At 56.9% G+C, this 20,620-nt stretch overlaps 1 protein-coding gene across 1 annotated transcript in view; it reads right to left on the bottom strand.

Annotated features, from left to right (window-relative positions):
• Positions 1-2,740: 2,740 nt before the first annotated feature.
• LOC111154048 (DNA methyltransferase 3 alpha) overlaps positions 2,741-20,620 on the bottom strand; it is a 70,571-nt gene continuing 52,691 nt past the window's right edge. The window contains exons 6-22 of the mRNA XM_022513402.1: positions 15,541-15,756; positions 15,118-15,276; positions 14,561-14,668; positions 14,162-14,318; positions 13,686-13,835; positions 13,553-13,597; positions 12,748-12,827; positions 12,156-12,268; positions 11,869-12,052; positions 11,561-11,645; positions 9,275-9,420; positions 8,453-8,543; positions 8,115-8,263; positions 6,952-7,037; positions 5,202-5,271; positions 4,282-4,400; positions 2,741-3,293 (exon numbers count right to left, since the gene is read on the bottom strand). Coding sequence (XP_022369110.1) covers positions 3,152-3,293; positions 4,282-4,400; positions 5,202-5,271; positions 6,952-7,037; positions 8,115-8,263; positions 8,453-8,543; positions 9,275-9,420; positions 11,561-11,645; positions 11,869-12,052; positions 12,156-12,268; positions 12,748-12,827; positions 13,553-13,597; positions 13,686-13,835; positions 14,162-14,318; positions 14,561-14,668; positions 15,118-15,276; positions 15,541-15,756 — 2,100 coding nt within the window. The 3' untranslated portion in view covers positions 2,741-3,151. The remainder of the gene's footprint in view (positions 3,294-4,281; positions 4,401-5,201; positions 5,272-6,951; positions 7,038-8,114; positions 8,264-8,452; positions 8,544-9,274; positions 9,421-11,560; positions 11,646-11,868; positions 12,053-12,155; positions 12,269-12,747; positions 12,828-13,552; positions 13,598-13,685; positions 13,836-14,161; positions 14,319-14,560; positions 14,669-15,117; positions 15,277-15,540; positions 15,757-20,620) is intronic.

Below are 20,620 nucleotides of genomic sequence, written 5' to 3'. Positions count from 1 at the left end.
CCCTCCTGGAGTGGTGCTGGTGGACCCAGGCCGGGAGGATGGAGCCCGGCTGGAGAAGGAGGGGACAAGGGCAAGCACCACGGGTTAGGTACAGGGATTCCAATGAGGGAGGGGCAGAGGTATCCCCCCACCCCCCAGCTGCTCCAGCCTCACGCCACCTGCCCCCACATCACAGAGTTGGCAGCAAACTGGGCACAATCTTAAAAAAAAAATAAAAATAAAAACCAATCTGACTGGGAAACACATAGCTTGAAGCCCAGGACCAGGCACCTCGAAGAGGCCCGGGAGACTGTGGCCACCAGCTGCGGGCTTCCTCCTGAGCAATGAGCAAGGGATTCAAAGCCTCGGTTTCGTTTGGTCACCAATTACTAATTTACTTTATTCAGAAGATGAGTTTCACTGTCCCATTTTTTTTTTTTTTTCCCCAATGGAAGCCCCCTGGCCGAGACAGACCTGGATGTGGATTTTATTTTGGTTGGGGGAGAATAGGTAGGGGGAGTCGAGGGCTGACTTGACTGGTGCCTAGAGTTGCAGGTCAGTATCACAGGTTGCTAACAGAAGAATCTGACATCACCGGGGGCAAAAGAGAGAGAACGCTACCTGCGAGAGGAGGGCACCTGCGGGAATGAAACCTCCTCCTTGTCCTGCCTTCAGCACCTAGCACCTTCTGGGACTGAGTCTACCTGCAATCAGGGCGACAGAGGTAAAAAGCTGCAGGGCCGACGCCACCGAGTCCTGAATCCCCGGGGAGGAGGGCGCTGGGGGCCCCCGGCTGTGTGCATGCGTGAGTGCGCCCAGTCCGCATCGGTGGAGATCGGTTGCCGTGTACGCGTGTGGGATTGATTGATTAGTGTGGGGCTTACGTCTGCGGTGGGACCCGAGGCTCAGCACTGAGCCCCCTCGGCCCGCTCCCCACTACATAACATTTCTTATACGTGACCCTATCTATGTATTTATATAGCGCCTATCACAGTAGGCCCTATCTTTTCTCGGGATGCGAACTTGGGACCATGTGCTTCACAGCACACCTCCCAGCCCTGCCAGTCCCAGGAGGTGCCATCCCCCCTCCCATTATAAAATATATATCTCTATATGCCACATATCTACACCCCATCTATCCAGGCAAGCATCTGCCCCTTGGGCCCTCACCCTGGAGCCCCCAGTGCTGGCCCAGCCTACCGCCAATGCCGGGCGGCCTGCCGCAGCAGGAGGTGGGAGCAAGTGTCCGAGCACTTGGGAGCTCCAGGGGCTGCTGGCTCTGGGTAAGAGCACAGCTATCATCAGACCAAGTACTAGAAAAGAAATACACACCACTCCAATCATACACACGAGGAGAGAGACGGCCTGGTCCTCCCTCCAGCCCTGACACGCATGACTCAGGGGAGGGGAAGCAGAAGAGAAGAGGGACGCACCCGGAGGGCCGGACCTGGGGGACTCCCCTGGCCGCCCAGCTGTCGCTGCACCCGGTGGCCCACCTGGCCCGAGGGGTGGGGAGCCAGGGCACCAGGGCCACCGCTAACCTAGAAGCACCCTGCTCCCCGCACCTTGGTTTGAAACCGCAAAGGAGGGGGTTGGGTTTTTGTTTTCTTAAAGAAAAATCTGAAAAGCAAACATAATTATAACCAGAACCATAAGAATTAGAACCAAAGGTGTCATCAGCCTCCCAGTAGAAAACTGCAGCCTTTGGAGATGACCAAAAACATCACATTCCAGGGGCCGGAGGCCGCCTTGTGCACAGAGGGTGGATGGTGAGGGCCTCATAAAAGAACACACAAAAGGCGACTTAGACAGGAAAGCACCAGTACGTTTTGTATGTTTTTTTATTTGCTCCAGGTGGGGTTTTAACGGTCACTTGCCCACACTCTGGATTATTTCTGATCCCACCACAAGGAGCCCTCAAATCGGCTAATGTGAGAGATTGGGAATGAAGACCCCTTATCCTGTCATCTTACCGAGGGGGTCTCCTTTCTGAAAAAAAAAAAAAAAAAAAAAAAAAAAAACCAAAAAAAAACCCAAAACCGTCTCAAGGTTATTGCATGAGCCTGGATGAATCCCACTGTCAGCTCTCCACGGGCCGAGCCGGCTCCTCTCGCCCCCACTGTGAACAGGGAGGAGCGGGAGAACGCGGGCCCCAGCTTCTCCCCGTCCGCCCTGCTCAGTACCAGGGGAAAGCCCACCGTGGCAACCGCTCACCTTCAAGCTGCCTCCCCTCTCCAGCCTCGGTTAAAACCCTTTGCGCATAAGGCAACGTGGAAGCTGATGTTTTTACTCGTCTCGCTGTTTTAAAGCACCATTATGAATTCGAGTTGCACAGTAGTTAACAGTACCTTTTATATATATATCTCCTATCTATCATATATATATAAACTGTAAACAAGAGGTAACAGCGGCTTCTAGAAACTGATTTTCCTCAAGGTTTCCTGTGTGGTAGGCACCTGAAATACTGTGTAAAAGGGTCTTGTGTGTTCTGTCTCCCTGCTGCTAGTTGGGCTCTGTTCTGCAGGACCAGGAATGGTGCTGGCAAGACAGCTCAGTGGCTGGGAGGGAATTCTGCCGCTGAGCGTCACTGTTTTCTGTCCCCTGCTTGTGCTCCTATCTGATCAGGCTAGAGACAACAACGAAAAAAAAAAAAGATATATAGTTTAAAAAAAAAATCCAATATATAGATTTCTGTAGAATTTCCTTTTTTCCTTTTCTCCCATCCTTCCTCTCCCAGTATTGTTACTATTTCTTGTTACTGTTTTTTTTTTTTTTTTTTTTTTTTTGCTGCAAAACCCCTCTTGTTCCAGTCACAGCAAGAAACAAAAACCCAAACAAACAGAAAACCCCTCTGAAAAGAGTAGAAAACAAAAGGTTTGACCCAAAAAAAAAGGGGTGGGGGCAGGAGGGAGGGAGCTTGGTTTTGTTTTTTTAAATAGGACTGAAGGTTAACATTGAAAAATTAGGAGATGATGTCCAACCCTTTGTGCAAGGCAAAGCCCTCCGGTACTTTCGCCTCTGTGGTTTTTGTTTTAAATTCCTTTTTCTCTTCTGGGTGCTGATACTCCTCTCGATCCTCATGTTGTTGGTGTTTTGTTGTGTTTTGTGGTTTTTTTTGTTTTGTTTTGTTTGTTTAACTTTGTATCTCTACCTCAGTTTGCCCTCATGTCCCTTACACACAAGCAAAATATTCCTTCAGCGGAGCGAAGAGGTGGCGAATGACCGGCACGCTCCACGACCGGCCCAGCAGTCTCTGCCTCGCCAAGCGGCTCATGTTGGAGACGTCGGTATAGTGGACAGGGAAGCCAAACACCCTGGGGAGAGAAGGCAGAAAGGGTGGGGGTGAGCGCGGGTGGGCGCCATCCGGCTGCGTCTCCTGTCCTGGTCACCAGCCATGACTCGGGCACCCTGCCACGTGCCGTGGATCTGAAGGGAGAGAAACCAACCGTTGCCCGGGAGTGGCCACATGACAGAAACGAAGTTGGGGGGCCCCTGGGGGGCTCAGTGGGTTAAGCCTCTGCCTTCGGCTCAGGTCATGATCTCAGGGTCCTGGGATTGAGCCCCACATCGGGCTCTCTGCTCAGCAGGGAGTCTACTCCCCCCCCTCTCTCTGCCTGCCTCTCTGCCTACTTGTGATCTCTGTCAAATAAATAAATAAAATCTTAAAAAAAAAAAAAGAAAGAAAGAAACGACGTTGGCCCTGGTGAGAGATGCCTCCGGGACGTGCCCTTCTGGAGAGGGGGTGCAGCGGGTCCCCGAAGTCTGTCCATAATAAACACGAATCCCTAAGACCTCGCCCACGGGAGCAAGAGCTCAACGAAGGAGCCGAACTCCTGCCTGACTAGAGGAGCTCCAGGCTTCTGGCGGCTCTGATCGCCTGTGTCAAGGGTCGCTGTGGTTAACCTGCAGTTCCATGGAGCGACTGGCAGGCCAGGCCGTCTAGCCCATGGGTCTGGTTTGCACCCAGTCAGGGCGTGAGGCTGTGCAGTCCCGGTTTGTGAAGTCCCCAAAATGGGCAGCACGAGTGGGGGAAGCTCCTGGAGCTGCACTGTTTACTGGGAGCTTGGCGGGATCCCCCGGGGAGCCACGGCCCCCCAAACCCACTCCTAGACCCCTGTGACCCTGGGCCCGGCCTTACAATGCACAGAAACCTGCTGGGAAATGCTCGGGGAGACCCACTGCTCACGTGGTATCCGCGGAAGCTACGAGCCCGGCCGGAAGGGGCAGCGAGCCCTCCCTCGGAGGCCGCAACTGCCACGCACCACGGGCCCCAGGATGCCAGCACACGGCCTCGGGTACTACCTTTCCATTTCAGTGCACCATAAGATGTCTTCTTTCTCATTCATGAAGACGGGGAAATGCTGGTCTTTGCCCTGCTTTATGGAGTTCGACCTCGTAGTAATGGTCCTCACTTTGCTGAACTGGAAGACGAGGAGAGGAAAAGAGGAATGAGCACTCGCTCGCTGGCCACGCGTCCACCACGTGCTCCAGGCACAAGCCGGGACTGGCGACTCAAACCCGGACCAGGCTCGGTCCACACAGGTGGCCGGCGTTCAGGCTCCGGCACGAGCCTCTGCAGACCCCACTGCCCCGCTCTTCTCCCCACTCGGAGGTCACCCGGCCACCCTTAGTCCGGTCTCGCTGGTCAAGGACTTGAGAGGGAGCAGCTCAAGCCGCTGAACTTCCTAAGTCTTCTAAGAACGGGTTCTCGCACGCGTGTAGCGACTTGCAGGCAAAAGGCTGCCTAATTACTGAGGGGCTCCCAACAGACCCCTGGGGGCGCCTGCAGCCCCAGATCCCGACGCCCGGTACACACATGCCGGGAGATCTCCGGAAAGAAATGTAGCTTCTACGTCGCAAGAGAATGCACCATCCCGAAGGTTCGTCCAAGAGGGCGTGGCCAAAACATTTACAAGGCCTAGCAGATCCAGGGACTTCGGCAAAGACTTCTTAAGCCTCTGCTCCTCATAGGACCAGCAGGCGACGCTCAACCAGGACAGACTGAAGACTGGGAAGGATTTCTGATCTCGCTCTCCTTGCCCTCCAGGCTCTCCCCTGGGCCCTCTCCTCTGGCCCAGTGGGTGCACGACTCTGGGGCCACCTCAACTGTGTTCTCCGCACCCGCTGCAGACACAGGCCTGGAGAGCGCCTGGGCTCGGCCTGCCCTCTCGGGCCTTCTCCCTACCCCCCAGCTGAGAGAGGGCTCTGGCTCCGGGGCTGACCTTGGCTATTCTGCCGTGCTCCAGACACTCCTGCAGCTCCAGCTTATCATTCACAGTGGATGCCAACGGCCTAGGAGGCAGAAAGAGAAGGTGACGACAGAGATCGGGAGGGAAGTGGCCGGCAGTGTCGGCCCGGCCGCCAGGACTCACACGGAGAGGTAAGGGAGTACCGTTGTCAGCCGCACACATCGTAACCCCCTTCAAACTCCCCAGAACACACGCACACACACTGCAGCCCTCCACGGACCGTCCAAGCGTTAGCCCTGAAACGTCAATTCCACGGCGTCTCAATCTACAAATACGCAGATAACACCAGCCCAGAAGAAGGAAAACCCAACGACTTCTCGCCGGTCATAAAATATACTGAATTCTAAAAGTATCTGTCCAGAGGCGCCTGGGTGGCTCAGCTGGTTAAGGGCTGACCACGGTTAGGGTGACGATCTAAGGGTCCTGAGATGGAGGCCCACTTCGGGAGTCGGCACTGAGTGGGGCGTGTGCTAGTCCCTCTCCCTCTGCCTTCCCCGGACCCATGTGCTAACAAACAAACAAAATCTTTAAAAAAAAAAAGTATCCGTCACAAAGCAAGCTTTGGGGGTGACCAACTGTTCTGTATCTTGACCACGGTGATGGGTGCATGGGTGTGTACACGGTGAAACTCATCGAAGCATGCACCTTAACTGTACGGTTTACAAGGCTTTAACCTCTGCACAGTCCCCAGAAGACTACAATTCTGTAACACTGAAGGTGTCACTTCTCAGAGGGTGAAGCAGATCACGGAATGTCACCTTTGGCGCTGACCTTTTCTGACATTTCACACAGCAGTCTACCATCTCAACGTGGGGACCCAAAGGGACCTGTGGCCAAAGTGCACGCCCCCAGCCTCCGCCCTGTTCATGCGCACACACAACGGTCTGCAGGTCAGCCATCCCACGGACAGGCCTCCTTCCCATCAATAAGCCTTCACAAAAGACAGCAGGTTTGTAAAGCAGGTATGAGACTCAGGATGTTCCTACAATTTTATGCTAATGGCCCAGAGGGAACGAAGACTGAAGCCAGATTACATGAGGGGAACAATTTACAGGTACAAGGTTGATAATCCCCTCTTAGAACATTCTGGAAAACATTTCCCTGCATAACAGATATCCAGACTGGGCAGCTCTCATTCGGCTCCTGAACTGCTGTCTCAACCACCATTCCTTTCTCCTCATAGGCCTTTTTATAATCCAAATATTACACTGAAGAAATGAAGTTATCCTTCTTCTCGGACATTAATATCTCTACCCTCGGAACCTAAAATGAAGACCATCCTCCCAACAAAGGACCTGAAGCCACAAAGTGCGTGGCTACTAAGCAAAGCAGGACTGTCGAAGCTGCACAGAGCAGGTGCGGCCCGGCCGTGGGCACCACTCTTCCCCATCCCGACTCCACCCTCCAGAGTTTCACCTCTGGAGGCTAAGGACAAGACGACTCTAGATCGGTCACCAATGGCACGAGAACCGGCGATGTGACTCAGCAGTGTGGGGAGTCTCCTAGTTCAACTGCTAGCCATTGGTTTCTCAGGCAAATATTTTCTATACCCTGACTCCCCTTCTCCCGCCAAGGGAAGGAAACAGAAGAACATGGTAGAGCAGCAAGCCAGCGAGCAGGAGAGGGGGCCCCCGAGGCCCACTCAGTGACCTCCTCCCCCTCGGGCTGAGCTGCCTGCAGATGCCAACCCGCTGCCGCCCCAGGCCCGGGCACGCTCACCAACCTGTTCATACCAGGAAGGTTCCCCCAGAAGTAGCGGGCCCTGTGTGCAGCGGACACTTCTTTGGCATCAATCATCACAGGGTTGGACTACGGAACAGGAGAAAAGATGAAAGATGAGCGAGAGAGGAAGGGCAGGCAGTGCCGGGACATCTTGCTTGTTCAGAGCCTTACAGCCTCAAAAGCGCTTGCTTCCTTTCTCAGGAAGCCTCGCAGTAGGACAGCCTGAAGCCTCCAGGAAAAGCCAGAATGGGACCCAGCCACATTACACATGCTCTCGTTAGAACATTCTAGACCACTGCAGCCTAACCGCACATTCTGGGGTGACAGACAGGTGTTCTGTCTGCACTGCTCCGTGGAGTAGATGCAGGGGGCTAATGAGTACTCGAAACGAGGCCTGGGAGACTGAGGAGTCTGAATGTTAATTTACCGCACGTGGCTGAGGGCTACCCTAACCGGACAACGTAGCTTGAGCTCACCCAGAGGCTCTGAGCCAGAAAGTTCCAGTGAGTGTGGATGTGTTCGCTGTATGTCCAGATTATGAGCCAAACAGACACTTGCTCGCACTTAAAAACACCAGCTCGAGGTGTTACTGACCCCCAAGACCCTGGAGAATGGGCTCGAGCTCCCAGCCCGCCCACCCACCCTGAGAACGCCTCTGACCACAGAGACTCTCTCTGTGCTCCGACCTAGCTCCGCACGGACACAGGACCCACATTATGGGGGAATAAAAACAGGTAAGCCATGTTTTTTACTTTCCAGGTGCCAAAGAGCATCTGTCACAGTGCCAGGGAGCAAAGACAAGCCATTCTGGTCGGGGAAAACCGATGTGGCCATCTCAAAGCTTCCCCCAGGGAAACACCACTCAGAACCCTAAACTCTAGGAGACTAGCACCCCACCCTACTGGGAACAGTCGAGTCCTTGAAGACCTGAGGCCCGCACCCACACACTACCTCTTAAGAGTAAGACCACAGGCTCTTTCCAGAGGCGGCCTCTACCAGTGTTTCCTCCCTGTCTAACGGAGAGGCCCGCGGGCTTCCCGAACAGCCCCCTGGCAAAGCAGAAGTCACGTCCCCAGCTCCACAATGCAGATGAGACAGGGATAAAGCAGCAGTCCAAGGTAGAAGCCATTAGTGAGCTGGTCAAACCAAGGTTGCTGGCTATACCTCGAGAAATCGCGAGATGTCCCTCTTGTCACTAACGCCCATGGCCACCACATTCTCAAAGAGCCAGAAGAAGGGGCGATCATCTCCCTCCTTGGGCCGCGCATCATGCAGGAGGCGGTAGAACTCAAAGAAGAGCCGGCCAGTGCCCTCTGAGAGGTCGGAAGAGAAAGCCGTCAGCGGGGGCTGTCTGCACAGGGCAGTGGTGTGGCTCGGGCACAGGGAGGGCAGGGGAGGGCAGGGCCGTCGGGAGTAGCTGTCCCAGGGCAGAAGTGTCCAAGGAGGAAACCTACGTGCGGAAGCACCAGCTTAGAGGGCGGAGGGGTGAGCGCAGCACCTACCGTAGAGTCCTTTCCGGGCAGGGTTGACGATGGAGAGGTCATTGCAAGGGCTGCCCCCAATCACCAGATCGAATGGGCCCCACTCCTGGATCTGGGAGGATAAAGGCAAGGGGATGGCCTGATGTCCGGGGGACGGAGGCAGAAAGGAAGAAGGAAATCATCTGTGGACTTGGCAAAAAAAGGACTTTGGCACCAGAGAGAGACGACCCAGTGGCTTCGTATGTTCACTGTATCCGTTCATAGGTATATACTACACACACACACACACACACACACACACACACACACACACACACAGCACCAGGTCAAATCACAGAGCCGCTCTGAGCTCAGTTTCTTAAACAAAGTGAAAGGATCCAATTGGATCATCTCTGAGGCCAGCAGGGAAACCATGTGCCCTCAACAGGAAAGGCAGCCACTTAAAGGGAAGATGGTCCTGGCCGGGCAGCTGTCTGGGAAGGCGCTCTGCTCCGTGCACTCTGGGCAGGGCATCTGGGCCATCTGAACGCCCTCCAAATGCCCCTGGAGGCTGGTACACTTGTTGCCAAATGGATCAGAAAAATGGGAACCAAAGGGCTCTGCTACAAAGGCCCTGAAGCTAGCCAGGGGGCAGTGGGAGCCTCCAGAGGCCAGCTCCCAGTTCCTCTTGGAATCTGCCCCTTTTCCTCTCCACACAAGGAGGAACATGGCAGATGAGGAGACTGGGGAAAAGGCCAAAGGAAGAGAGTCAACAAGCAAAATGCAAGGGGGCTGTGGCTGCCCCCAGGAGCAAAGTGTGAGGTACACAGAGAGGGTGGGACGGGCCCCACGACACGGACATACATGCTTCTGTGTGACGCTGCGGACGTCCCCGACGTACATGATCTTCCCCTGGTGGCGCACCATGCCCACTGTGATGGAGTCCTCGCACACCTCGGAGGCGATGTAGCGGTCCACCTGAATTCCCAAGTCCTTCAGCACCAGAAGCCCTGCGCCAGCCAGCGAAAGGTATGGTCACAGGGGCTCCTTCCCAGCACCCTGGTCTGGGTGGGGGGCGGGGGAGGTCTCTCTGGCCAGCTGGACACGTGGGTCAGCAACAGGCCTGAGCCCGACCTTACCCAGTGAGCTGCAGGATCCTTCAGGAGCCTATCTGATGCCTACTTTGGTCTACTTAGGAGGCCATCAAGACCAGATAGTAAGTGGTTTCCAGAACAAGAGAGAACAGCAGGTGACTTTTGGGGTGGCCTTTTCTTTGCTGCTCCTACATCCTGCATAGACCACTCCTTCCTCACCCCACCCCCCGCCCATGGCCTCCAGGGGCAATTCTCCCCATTCTCCAAGACTCAACACATATGCCACCACTGGCTCCATAAAGATTTCCCTAACAGCACCCGCCACCGCACCCTGCAGCCCCCTACAAGCAACCCCTCTCCTCTCTAAGGCCCCAGCACTTTGCATTTCTCTCCCACTCCTCAGAACACTGTACACTAATATGGCCCTTGTCTTAGGTTGCAAATGCTCTTCAGAACAGAAAAGCTCACCCATGTTTCCTCCTGAACAAACTACACTCACTTCCTTACCACGACCCCCTCACAAATGTTTGCTGGATTGCGGGCAAGGAAACGAGAACCCTGAGAGCCTCTGGAGAAACCGGGCTCAGGGGCGCCTGGGTGGCTCAGTGGGTTAAAGTCTCTGCCTTCGGCTCAGGTCATGATCCAAAGGTCCTGGGCTCAAGCCCCGCATCCAGCTCTCTGCTCGGCAGGGAGCCTGATTCCCCCCCCAACCCCCGCCTGCTTCTCTGCCTACTTGTGATCTCTGTCAAATAAATAAACAAAATCTTAAAAAAAAAAAAAAAAAGAAAAAAAGAAAGAAAGCGGGCTCAGCACCGCCACTTCCACTCCTCCCACCAACCTCCCCACCGAGGAGTTTTTATAGCCTCTTGGGGTGTGGCGTGGTTTAAGAGGGCCTCGAGGTTCTGGCCTGGGAAACCAAGGCTGTAAATTCACTTCCCTGGGTTTATAGAATATCAACACCAAGCTGAGCACAGAACATAAACAACTGGCCTGGGGTGCCACCCTGCCCGTGCCCCCTGACAGCCTGTCCCCCTCTGGTCCCGTGAAGACACCCCATCCGAGGAAGGTTATTCCCCTCCGAGGAGCCATTGGCCTGGGCACATGGCAGGAGGTTGGGTCTGAGTCAGGAGCGCCCTCCGGGAGGGCTCTCAGGCAAGGTCAAGAACCACGTGAAACCACCTTCCTACCCAGTGCCCCAGCTCTCCCTACAATAGAACAGTTTACGTGTATAATGACGCGTGTCTGAGGATGCTTGTCACAGCACTGCTCGTAACAGAGAAAACAGTCAACAACCCGACAGAGGGTTAGTTACGTAAATCATGGCACCTTCCACTCAGCGAAACCCTATGCGACATTTACAAATAAAGGACACCGTTCCGTGTCAACATGAAAGTCACGATAGCGAATGAAAAAGCGAGTTACCACACACTGAGTTTTACTATCCTCTCATTTTATTTTTCTATCTATATAGGATTCTAGAAACACACATACATATATGCATGCAAAAAAAAAAAAAAAACAGAAAAGGAAACACACCAAAACGCTCATGATAGGATTACGGGCGATTTAACTATTCTCCAGACTCTCACTGATCGTTTTTTGATTTTGTTTTGTTTTCCTACCATGACTTACAGTCACTGTAGCCTATGTTTTCGTTCTGGTCGCCGAGTCTGTCCTCTGAGGCTTTGTGAAAGTCTTCAGTAATCTCTAACGATCACCCTGTCCTACATGGGACGCCCTCCCCCGCCACCCACAAAGACACGTGCCCCCCCCCCCCCCCCCCCCCCCCCCCCCCCCGCTACCCCCGCCCCCCCCTACCCTCGCCCCCCCCCCCCCCCCCCCCACAAACCCCCGCCCCCCCCCCCCCCGCCAGACACGGTGGCTGACCACGGATTTTACTTCTCACTCAACACGAAAGTTTCCTCGGCGGAGAACTATTTCAACGGCTGTCCCGTTAACTATCATTTGGTTTGGCCAGCGTGAAACACACACGGAGCTCCCCTACCCGAGACAGGGATGGCAGCATCCTGTGGGGCTCGTGGGGCCTCGCGCTCACCTGTAGCAATTCCGTCAAATAGAGACAGCACCCGGATGGGCTTCCTCTTCTCGGCTGGGACAGGTGGGTACACCTTCGGAGGGTCCTAGGTGGCGAGCACAACGGGCCAGGTGAGCACCCGCGGCTGACCCTCCCAGCCCACCGGGACTGCTCCGGCTTCAGACCCTCCCCCACCGCGAACCCGCACCCCTGCAGGCAGCTCAGGCCCCTCCACCCGGCCGGCCCCCATGCCCTCCTGCTTGGCTGTGTCTGCGCTTGGGCTCTGGCAGGTACAGGGTAAGAAGAGGCAGCCCGGGCCCGGCACTCACAAATTCCTGGTCGTGGTTGTTGGCAAAAAACATCTGGAGCCGCGAGGGCCAGTCATCCCGCCGCCGCAGCAGCCCGTAGGTGCCCTTGTGCCCGCACATGTAGCAGTTCCAGGGGTCCTCCTTGATGGCGGCCTGTGCGGCGCCCGGCCCCACCAAAAGGTCCACACACTCCACACAGAAGCACCTGGAAGAAAGCCCAGTGTAGCAGGGGGGAGGGGGCCCCTCTCGGCCCCAAAGGGAGCCGGGGCTCGGGAGAGGAGGGGGTTGGGGGAGTCGGGGGGCCTCACCTGCAGCAGTTGTTGTTCCCACACATGAGCACCTCGCGCCCCCCGCAGCAGATGGTGCAGTAGGACTGGTAGCCGTCGTCGTCGTACTGGTACGCGCACTCCAGGAAGCAGTTCTGGGGGGCAGGGTGGGGGGGTCAGAGACCATGGGGCAGCACCCGGCGGGGCCAGGCCAAAGGAGGCAGGCATGTGTGGGGCGGGGCCGACAGGTGTGCTGACCCAGAGCTTGTGCAGAATCGGGAAGCCCCCAAACGAGGTCAGGGAGGCAGCTGCACCCGCTTTGTCCCTCGCTGCAGCCCCGGGCTTTCCTCTTGGGTCCCCAAGGATGCGGGAGCCCATCCCCCCATCCGTCAGTCTGTTTTCCCCCCACCCCTGCCCCACATGAGGGACTGTGACACTGTGACAGAATGGGCTTTCGAGGGGGACAGAATCTTTCTGGGAAGGACAAATAAGAGCAAGTTAAACACTTGGATGCCCAAGGGCCCAATTTATCAGGACTCTGCGTCCAGAGAGGACCGCAGGGTCACCATAGTAGCTACTCTAGGCGACAGTGAGCCCCACAAGGGGGCGAAGGCGCAGACCACCGGGGGCCTACCTTACAGTTTTGGCACATTCCTCCGACGAAGAGAGGGTGTTCCAGGGTGACGTTGAGGCTCCCACAAGAGATGCAAATGTCTGGAAAACAAGGGGAGGAGAGAAAACAGAGTGAACGTCTTCGAAGGGCCCTTTCCCACCTTGGGGCCCAAGCTCAGCTCCAAAAAGGCTGTAAGAAAAGGGCGTGCTGAAGCAGCAGCCCAAGGAGCCAGCTAGGCGTCTAGGAGGGTGTCCCATGATACAGGGGGGCCATCGTGGCCCCAATCGCGATGTCCATCCAGCTCTCAGAGCAGCAATGCCACCCACCCAGGAAACGCATAATTCGAGAACAGGAACCTGCCTATGAGAAGAGGGCTTGGACCCTGGCTGTCTCTGCAGATAGTCCCTGGGCAGTCCTTCAGTCTTACACTCCTGCCCCCATCTCTACCAGCTCTCAGGTGCACTAAGGACCACTGGGTAAGAGCAGGTGAGGAAGAGTAAAAGGCCAAAGGTCACAAGCTCAAACAAATCCAAGAGAGGCCACCCTTCTCTGACCCACTGGAGTTCTCAAACCCTAATGACCAGCACGTGTCATTGAAAAGAAAGTAAGATGATAGCACCAGGAAGACAGCCGTGTGGGTGAAGCATGGAGGGGTGGTGGGACGGGCCGGACAGAGGCCTTCACTGGGTACAGATGTCCCATGACGCTCGAACTTTCCTAAGTGCCTAGGCTAGTCTGCGCCAGGCCCCGCGCTAGGAGCCCCCTGCCTGTCCTGGGGACAACAGACCACGGACCTCCCAGGGAGTCAGTGGCCATCGGGACTCACCCTCGATGTTCCGGCACTTCTGCCGCACCTCGTACACCAGCCGCTCTGCGGAGGGGAGGAGAGCCCAGCATCAGAGGCGGCCACGCCCGCGCCTCTGAATGCCAGCCACTCTCCGCAAGGCCAGGCCAACTACCTCTTGTGCGTTCGTCAATTATCTCCTTGACCTTCGGCTTCTCCGTTGTGCTCTTTCGGGGCTTTTTGGCGGGTGGGGGTGGGGCATAGGCAGCTGCCTCGGGTTCGACCCACATGTCTGTGTAAACTTCTTTGTACGGGTTCTTCTCTTCTGGATGGGGAGAGCAGATGATGAGATCATGGTTACTGGCTCCCTCCCCTCCTCTACTCTGCCTACAGAGGGGTGCGGCCTGGCCCCCAACTTGTTTTAACTCCCAGCTCTCCAGTGCCAGCCAGCCAAGGGGAGGAGCTTATCCTGAGTCCCAGGGCAGCCCCGCCCCTATCCTGACCCCGCGGGAAGGGAGACCCGTAGCCGCTCCCCTCGGCCTGTCAACCACAGAGCTGGCAGCGCTCTCCAAGCAGGGCCTTCCCAGCCCTGGCATGGAGCTGCCGGGCTGGCAGGGGTCCTGGAAGGCTGGCCCGGGCACCTGCGTTTACCTTCGGGTGGCTCCAGGCCCTTGGGGCCAGAGGGCTGGAAGCCTCCGAGAGCCCATTCGATCATCTGTTTGTTCTGCACCTCCACCACCTTTGCAGTGTCGCTCTCGTCGCTGTCGTGGCAGGCCGGGAACAGCTTCCCCGCGCGGCTGCTGGCCACCTGGAGGCAACACGCAGCGGGGAGGGTGTGAGGACAGGCTGGGGGGCAGCAAGGGCCGCCTGAGGCAAGAGCTGGGAGAAGGGGCGTGCAGAAAGGGGTGAGCCCTGGGTGGGGGGACACGGGGGACAAAGGGAGTCCCGGGGCCTGGTGGGTGGACCCTCTGCCTAACCGCTGCACTCCACCTTCTAGACCAGCTAGGAGTCCCTGCCGCCCAAGCCCCCTCCACCCAGAGGGGCGCTCACCTGCAGGACTTCGTAGATGGCTTTGCGGTACATGGGCTGCTTGTTGTAGGTGGCCTGGTGGAAAGCACTGCAGAAGGAGCTTAGCGGCATCAGCTTCTCGACACACACCTGGAGGAACCACCAATGCCCTCGCTTTCTCCTCCTGCCACACCTGTCAAGCCCCCACCATGTGCCTGGCAATGGGCAGGGACTGGGGCATCGAGACAGTCTCTGCCCTTGAGGACCAGATGGATTGATACATAATTCCATGATGCTCAAAGGAGGAGTCGGACCCAAACGTGGGGGAGGACCAGAACGCAAGCAGGAAAGGTTCTGGAGAAAGTGTCCTGGAAGGCAAGAGCTTGGCAGGCACCCCAGCTCTCTGAGCCCCCCAGGGTGGCCCACTTCTCTCTAGGGCTTCTTCTGATCCCACGTGGAGACTGCTGGGGGGGGGGCGCACGCGAGCAGAGCCCAGTCCTTCCACCCCAGTTCCAGACCAGGTCCCCCAACCCCAAACCACAGGCCCTGGGATCAAGACCCGTCCCTCCCCAAGGCTACCACCAAATCCCACGACTTACCACTGAGAACTTGCCGTCTCCAAACCACATGACCCAGCGCGTGCCTTCAGCTGCTCGGCTCCGGCCCGTCATCCACCAAGACACAATGCGGCCTGGCCACCAGGAGAAGCCCCGAAGTTTCCCCCACACCAGCTCCCCAATGCCAAAGCCCCGGCCGTCCTGGAGCCCCAAGGAGCAGAAGTCATTACGTGGCGGTCACGAGGCCCTGCCACCCTGATCCCCCCGTGGCAACCCCAGCCCTGGGCATCTGAGGGTCAGGACAGCCAGGAGGGAGCTCCATCTGAACCAACTGAGACAGAGCGAGACTGGGGAGACGAAGAGGCCTGGGGTCAGGTGGAGAGAGGAGAGCAGGATGGGAAGAGCTGGCAGTGGAAGGACCCAGGAAAGAGCTGGACGAGGCGGGCGAAGAAGTGAGCCGCTCACCTCGTACTCCGGCTCATCATCTGCGGCTTTGGTGGCATTCTTGTCCCCCGCGTCCGCCCCCACGGGCTCAGGTGTGGTGGCCACTGTGGGGGAGGCGGGGTCGGTGGGCTGCTGCACTGCAGGAGGGCTGGCCTCCTCTACCTTCTGAGACTCGCCCGAGCCCTGGTTTTCTTCCACAGCATTCATTACTGCGATCACCTTGGCTTTCTTCTCAGCCTGGAGAAATAAGGAACAAAAGTTACCTTGACCTCTCCAGGTCACTTGACACTGAGGCGGGCGGGGGGGGGGGGACCCTCTCCTCCATCTCTCTGTGGTCTGGAGACAATGACAGGAGGTGAAGGATTGAGTTCTTTGCTCATCAACTGGCTTGCCACGGAAAATGGGAAAATCTGAAGTTGGTCGGTGAACTCCAATCATTTGGCTGGTTTCCAACCTTCTCTTGTGCCGCTCACGAACACTTCCTCCATAGGTCAGCCTCGGTCAGGGCCCACCCTCTGACACGGCAAGACTGAGTCTATCCAAAGAGTAATCGTGAGGCTTAGCTTGGCCACAGATCTTGGCTCCATCCTCTGCTACCTTACTTCCCAATCACGAACTGGATCCTCTCGTCCTTTTTACAATTTTCCTGGGCAATCAACCCCTTCTATTCCTGGTCTTGGCTTCCAGTCCACACATCCAGTCTGGTCGTGATGTCTACGTGATGAAATCACTGCTCTGGGCCCCCCTCTGCTCAAGCCCCGTCAGAGCCTGCCTGCTCCCACGCCATTCCAAAATCTTAAGATTATATCAAATGTATGTTATCAGATTCGCCCATTTTTTCTACACACGCCTTTTTGATCCATCAATACATTTTTTCTTTCAACAACGGTTTGCTGAGAACACACTACGGGCCACATGTCCTCCCTGCCACCCTACTGATAAATTAACAACCCAAACCCAATCATGCTCGCCTTTGGACAGCCTCCATTCATTCACTGTCTCACGCTCTTCCTTCCCAAAACCTGCTCCAGGATTCCCATCACCCTACAGAAGAGAATGAAATCCTTGACCCTTAGCTCTGAGAACCATTCAACCTAACTTCACCCCAGTGACTGAACCTGAGGGACCCAGGAACTCAAACTTTAAGGCTCTGCACCTGTTCCCACCACATTCAGTGAAAAATTTCCCATCTCCAACATGCCTTTCAACAAGAAGCTTCCCCAGAAAGTTTAGAGCTCGGAATGTAAGCTCACCCTCAAGACTGAACAAGAACATCAGAAAATAAGTCGAGTGTAAGAACTCTGAGCTAGAAACTGGAGCATGTGCGTTCCCGTCTTTGCCTGGCAACTCACGGAACAGCAAATTCTAGAGCAATCCTCACTCTTCCAAGTTGCTCCGACCTAAAAAAGCATTTCATCTAAAGGATTTCCACTCAACTTTTCTGACTGGTTTAAGAATCTGATATATGTTAAGTATCAAGAACACCAAGGAGTCTCCAAAGTCGCCCACGGACTCCCAGATCCGAGGGCGCCAGGTTAAGAACCTTTGTGTTAAAGCTCCAAGGTCTACTGTGTGGCAGATTCATTTTTGTTTCCATCTCAAGCCTCCAGGCCACCAACCAAACCTGCTTCTGGTGGAGCCCTTCAACACTGAGGATGGAAATCCTAGTTCTCTCCCTGACTCAACACATTCTAAGCTGGGATCATGAATCCTTTGCCCCCAGCCCACAAACAGCTGGGAAAATGAGCCGGAAGCCAGCAGGGGTGGGGGTGGAGGGGGGAGAATGCAGAGCAACTGTTCTCCCCTCCAAAGCAAGCCCCCTCTCTCACCTGCTGGGACTTTGCCCTTCCCTCCCTACCATCATTTATCTACCACCCCCTCCCCCATAAGAAGATGCACCTAGGTGTGCACTCAAGCCCATCCTCTTCTAGAATCAGCTGTGGCAGCCCTACGGGAGCCCCAGGTCTGCTCACAGAGAAATACCACGCCTCCTCGAAATTCAGGCATGGGTGACTGATCTAGACCAGGTGCCATGGGTGACCCCAAGACCTTCAGGGGTGATGAAACCCCTGGGGCCAGAACAAGGTGCAGGTGGCAGAGGGCGGGAGGGGCCTTCCGAAGAAAGGTGAGGTCACCTGCACCGCAAGCAGCAGCGGGTGGGCGCCAGGCTCCCCGGGTCTAGAAGGGAGTCGTGCCTGATGCCACCCTCCTCACTCCCCCACAGCCCCTTTGTCTCTCTTTTCAACCCCACCACAGCAAGTTCCCGAACATTATTCTTCCCCCTCAACTTCCCCCAGCTTGTCAGATGCTGCTGCTGACGGCTGTTCAGCGCCCCCAACCCACTGGGTGCAGGAGAACACGCACCCAGCAGGGTTTTGGCAGGCGGAGGAGGAGGAAGGGGGCCTCCATCGGGACAAGGCCAGCAGGGGTGGGGGAAGGAGGAAGGGGGGGGGTGGGTTAGCAGCAGGAGGCAGGAGGAAAGGGGAAGAAGTGGCAGAGACGGTGGCTGGGTGGGGGAGGGGCCTCATTAGAATAGTCTGCCGAGGGCAGTGTGGGAATGCCTTTTTTCCACGCTCACTCCAACCCTCCTCCCCAGGCAAACAATGGGAGAGAGAAGGGTTAACTCAGGGCTTTGGCATTTGGGCTAAAGGCTCCTACCCCCCAGTTCCCAAGGTCCTACTCCAGAGCGGCACAGAGGTGGGGCGGGACCAGGGAGACACCATACCACCCCCAACTACCGTGGCTCAAGGAAGCCACTTCGTCTGGAGTTTGTCCAGCCGGGAAAGCCAAGGGTAACCCCACACTAGCAGAGGCAAGGCCTCCCCGACCAGTCCTGTCTTCCTGGGCAGCTGTCCCGCCTCCACCTCCCTCTGCTTCCCCGTTCCAAAGGTCAGAGGTCTGGGCGCCCATGCCGACTCCCCACTGGCGCAGTGGATCCCAGGCTGTCCCGGGCCGCTGTCGGGCTGCCCCTCATGGTACCCGCTCATGGGTCCCGGCCCCTGTCAGGGTCCCACTGCTCCCCCCACCCGGCACCACTTCTGCAGGTCTGCCCGCTGGCTCCCAGGGACACGCACAGAAGAAATGGTCCCTCCCAAGAGACTGCAAGGTGGGCATGGCCCGAGGACTGCACTGGTGCCCCAGCCAGCAGCACAGGTCAGCAAGGAAGTGCCAACAGCCCATCAGCCAGCCAGCTGGGGAGAGGCGCTGCTTTGCAGCCCAACTCCTGGGCTCCCAACTCCCCGGGGCCAGGGCCTGCCCCTCAGCCTTCAGTGACTACTGCCCCAGGCTCCCACGCTGGGGCTGCTGCTCTGGGCTCTGCACCGTCACGTCCCACCTGAGCGCTGGGAAGAGTGGGGCTTGGGGCTCCTGCGGAGGGAGTGGGTGGGACAGCACTAACTCAGCATCTCCAGAACTCAGGCCAGGCAGAGCAGCCAGCTCCTGCGGGCCAGGGAAGCATACTTTGACTCTTCTCAAATCCAGAGGGCTGCAGCGGCCCAGAGATCCTCCCACCGGCCCCTGCCGCCTCCCCGCCCCCAGTCGCCCCAGGGCTCCGTCCAGGAACCTACCCATAAGGCCAGGTGCAGCCCCTCTGTGGTCCGGCTCAGGTGTGAGCCCCGGCCCTGAAGCTCTGTAAGTAGCTGCCCGTCTGGGGGGAGGGGATGGGGGCGATGGGGCTGGGGGCGGAGGGGGCCAGAGAGAGGGGGAGGGGGGGAGGTGGGGGGGAGGGCTTGAACATTTTCTTTGTCTAGAACTCCAGGTCACGTGGGCCCCGCTGGAGTGCCTGGTTGGCTGCAAGCGGGCCGGGGGAGGGGGCCGGCTCTCAGACGCTGGCAGTGGGCCAGCCCCTCTCCTCCCGTCCGAGGGGCGCGGGCCGCTGCTGGGGCCTGGGGGCGCGGCTGGGCCTCCGCCCGTTCCCAGGACCCCGCCCAGGCCGGGCTGGAGGCGGCGCCGCCCCCTCCTCCCGGCTGGCCCTCCCGCCCCCTCTCCCCCAACTCTGCGAGAGCTCGGAGGGGCGCCGTGGGGCGAGGCGGGGAGCCGGCAGAGGCAGGGAAGGGGACCGGGAGGTAAGGGGCTGCTCTGCGGCGGCGGAGGTAAGCCGGGAGCGCGGAGAGAGCCAGGAGCGCCGGCAAAAGAAGAGAGGAGGTTGCGGACAGCCTGGGAGAGCCAGGAGAAAGTTGTTAAAAGTCAGTCTCTCGGAAGCACAACAACAACAACAACAACAAAAAAAAAAAAAAAAACAGAAAAAGCTTACAGATGAGCGTAGAGGCCCAGGAAGCTGGAGGGAAAACTCAAAGCACACAGAGGCGGACAGAAGGCGCCTGCAGAAATTGGGAGCGCTCCAGAACGAGAACTGCTGGGGAGAGGGCTGTCCTCTTCATACTACAGGTGGATAGAAAGGGGTCCCTTAAAAGCGTGGCTTGAGTTCAGGCTTTGAAAACCTCTTTCTGGTCAAACCCCTGGGTCCCCTAGGTCACTCAGCATCTGCGCTGAATGTCCCATTTTCCTGTGTGCAAGGTGATGGTGGGGAGGGCACACCCGAAAAGTTAGGCAATTTCTCATCCCTGGGCACAACCATCTGCGGCTCAAAGAAACGACTTTCCTCCTCTGGAGCCTCCAGGTGCAGCCCCCAGGTGCAGCCTCAACCAATTCGAGTTCCCTCCTCCCGAGCAGAGGTCCCTCCCCGCAAGGAGGCGCGCGCGCCCGCGCGCGCGCACCACACACAGTCTCCACCCACATCCCATACAGAAGCAGACCGTCTTGGCCCCGCCTTCAAGGAGTTGACAGGTTCAACTACACTTGGGGAGATAGGAAAAGGTCATTGAAAAACATCTGTGAAGATAACTATACCACAAATACCAAGACCCACCGACCTGACTGGCTTGAAAGCCACCAGAAAAATGGCTAATAGGAATGATAAATGAGGCTAAGGAGGGCAGTGCAAAGCGGAGATGAATCCGATTGGAATGAGGTAAGACAGGAAGGAAATAAAGAGATCTAAGGCTGGAATGGGAGTAAAATCTGTGCCCACCTCCACCTGCCACCTCCCAGTACGACTCAGGCTAAAGGCTGCTGAGGAGGCCAATGGAGACATCCTAGAGCA

This window comes from Enhydra lutris, unplaced genomic scaffold (assembly GCF_002288905.1).
Source record: "Enhydra lutris kenyoni isolate GAN:26980312 unplaced genomic scaffold, ASM228890v2 scaffoldscaffold35, whole genome shotgun sequence".
Taxonomy (NCBI): domain Eukaryota; kingdom Metazoa; phylum Chordata; class Mammalia; order Carnivora; family Mustelidae; genus Enhydra; species Enhydra lutris.
Note: the sequence above shows the minus strand (reverse complement) of the source record. Positions and strands in the feature narration are given on the sequence as shown.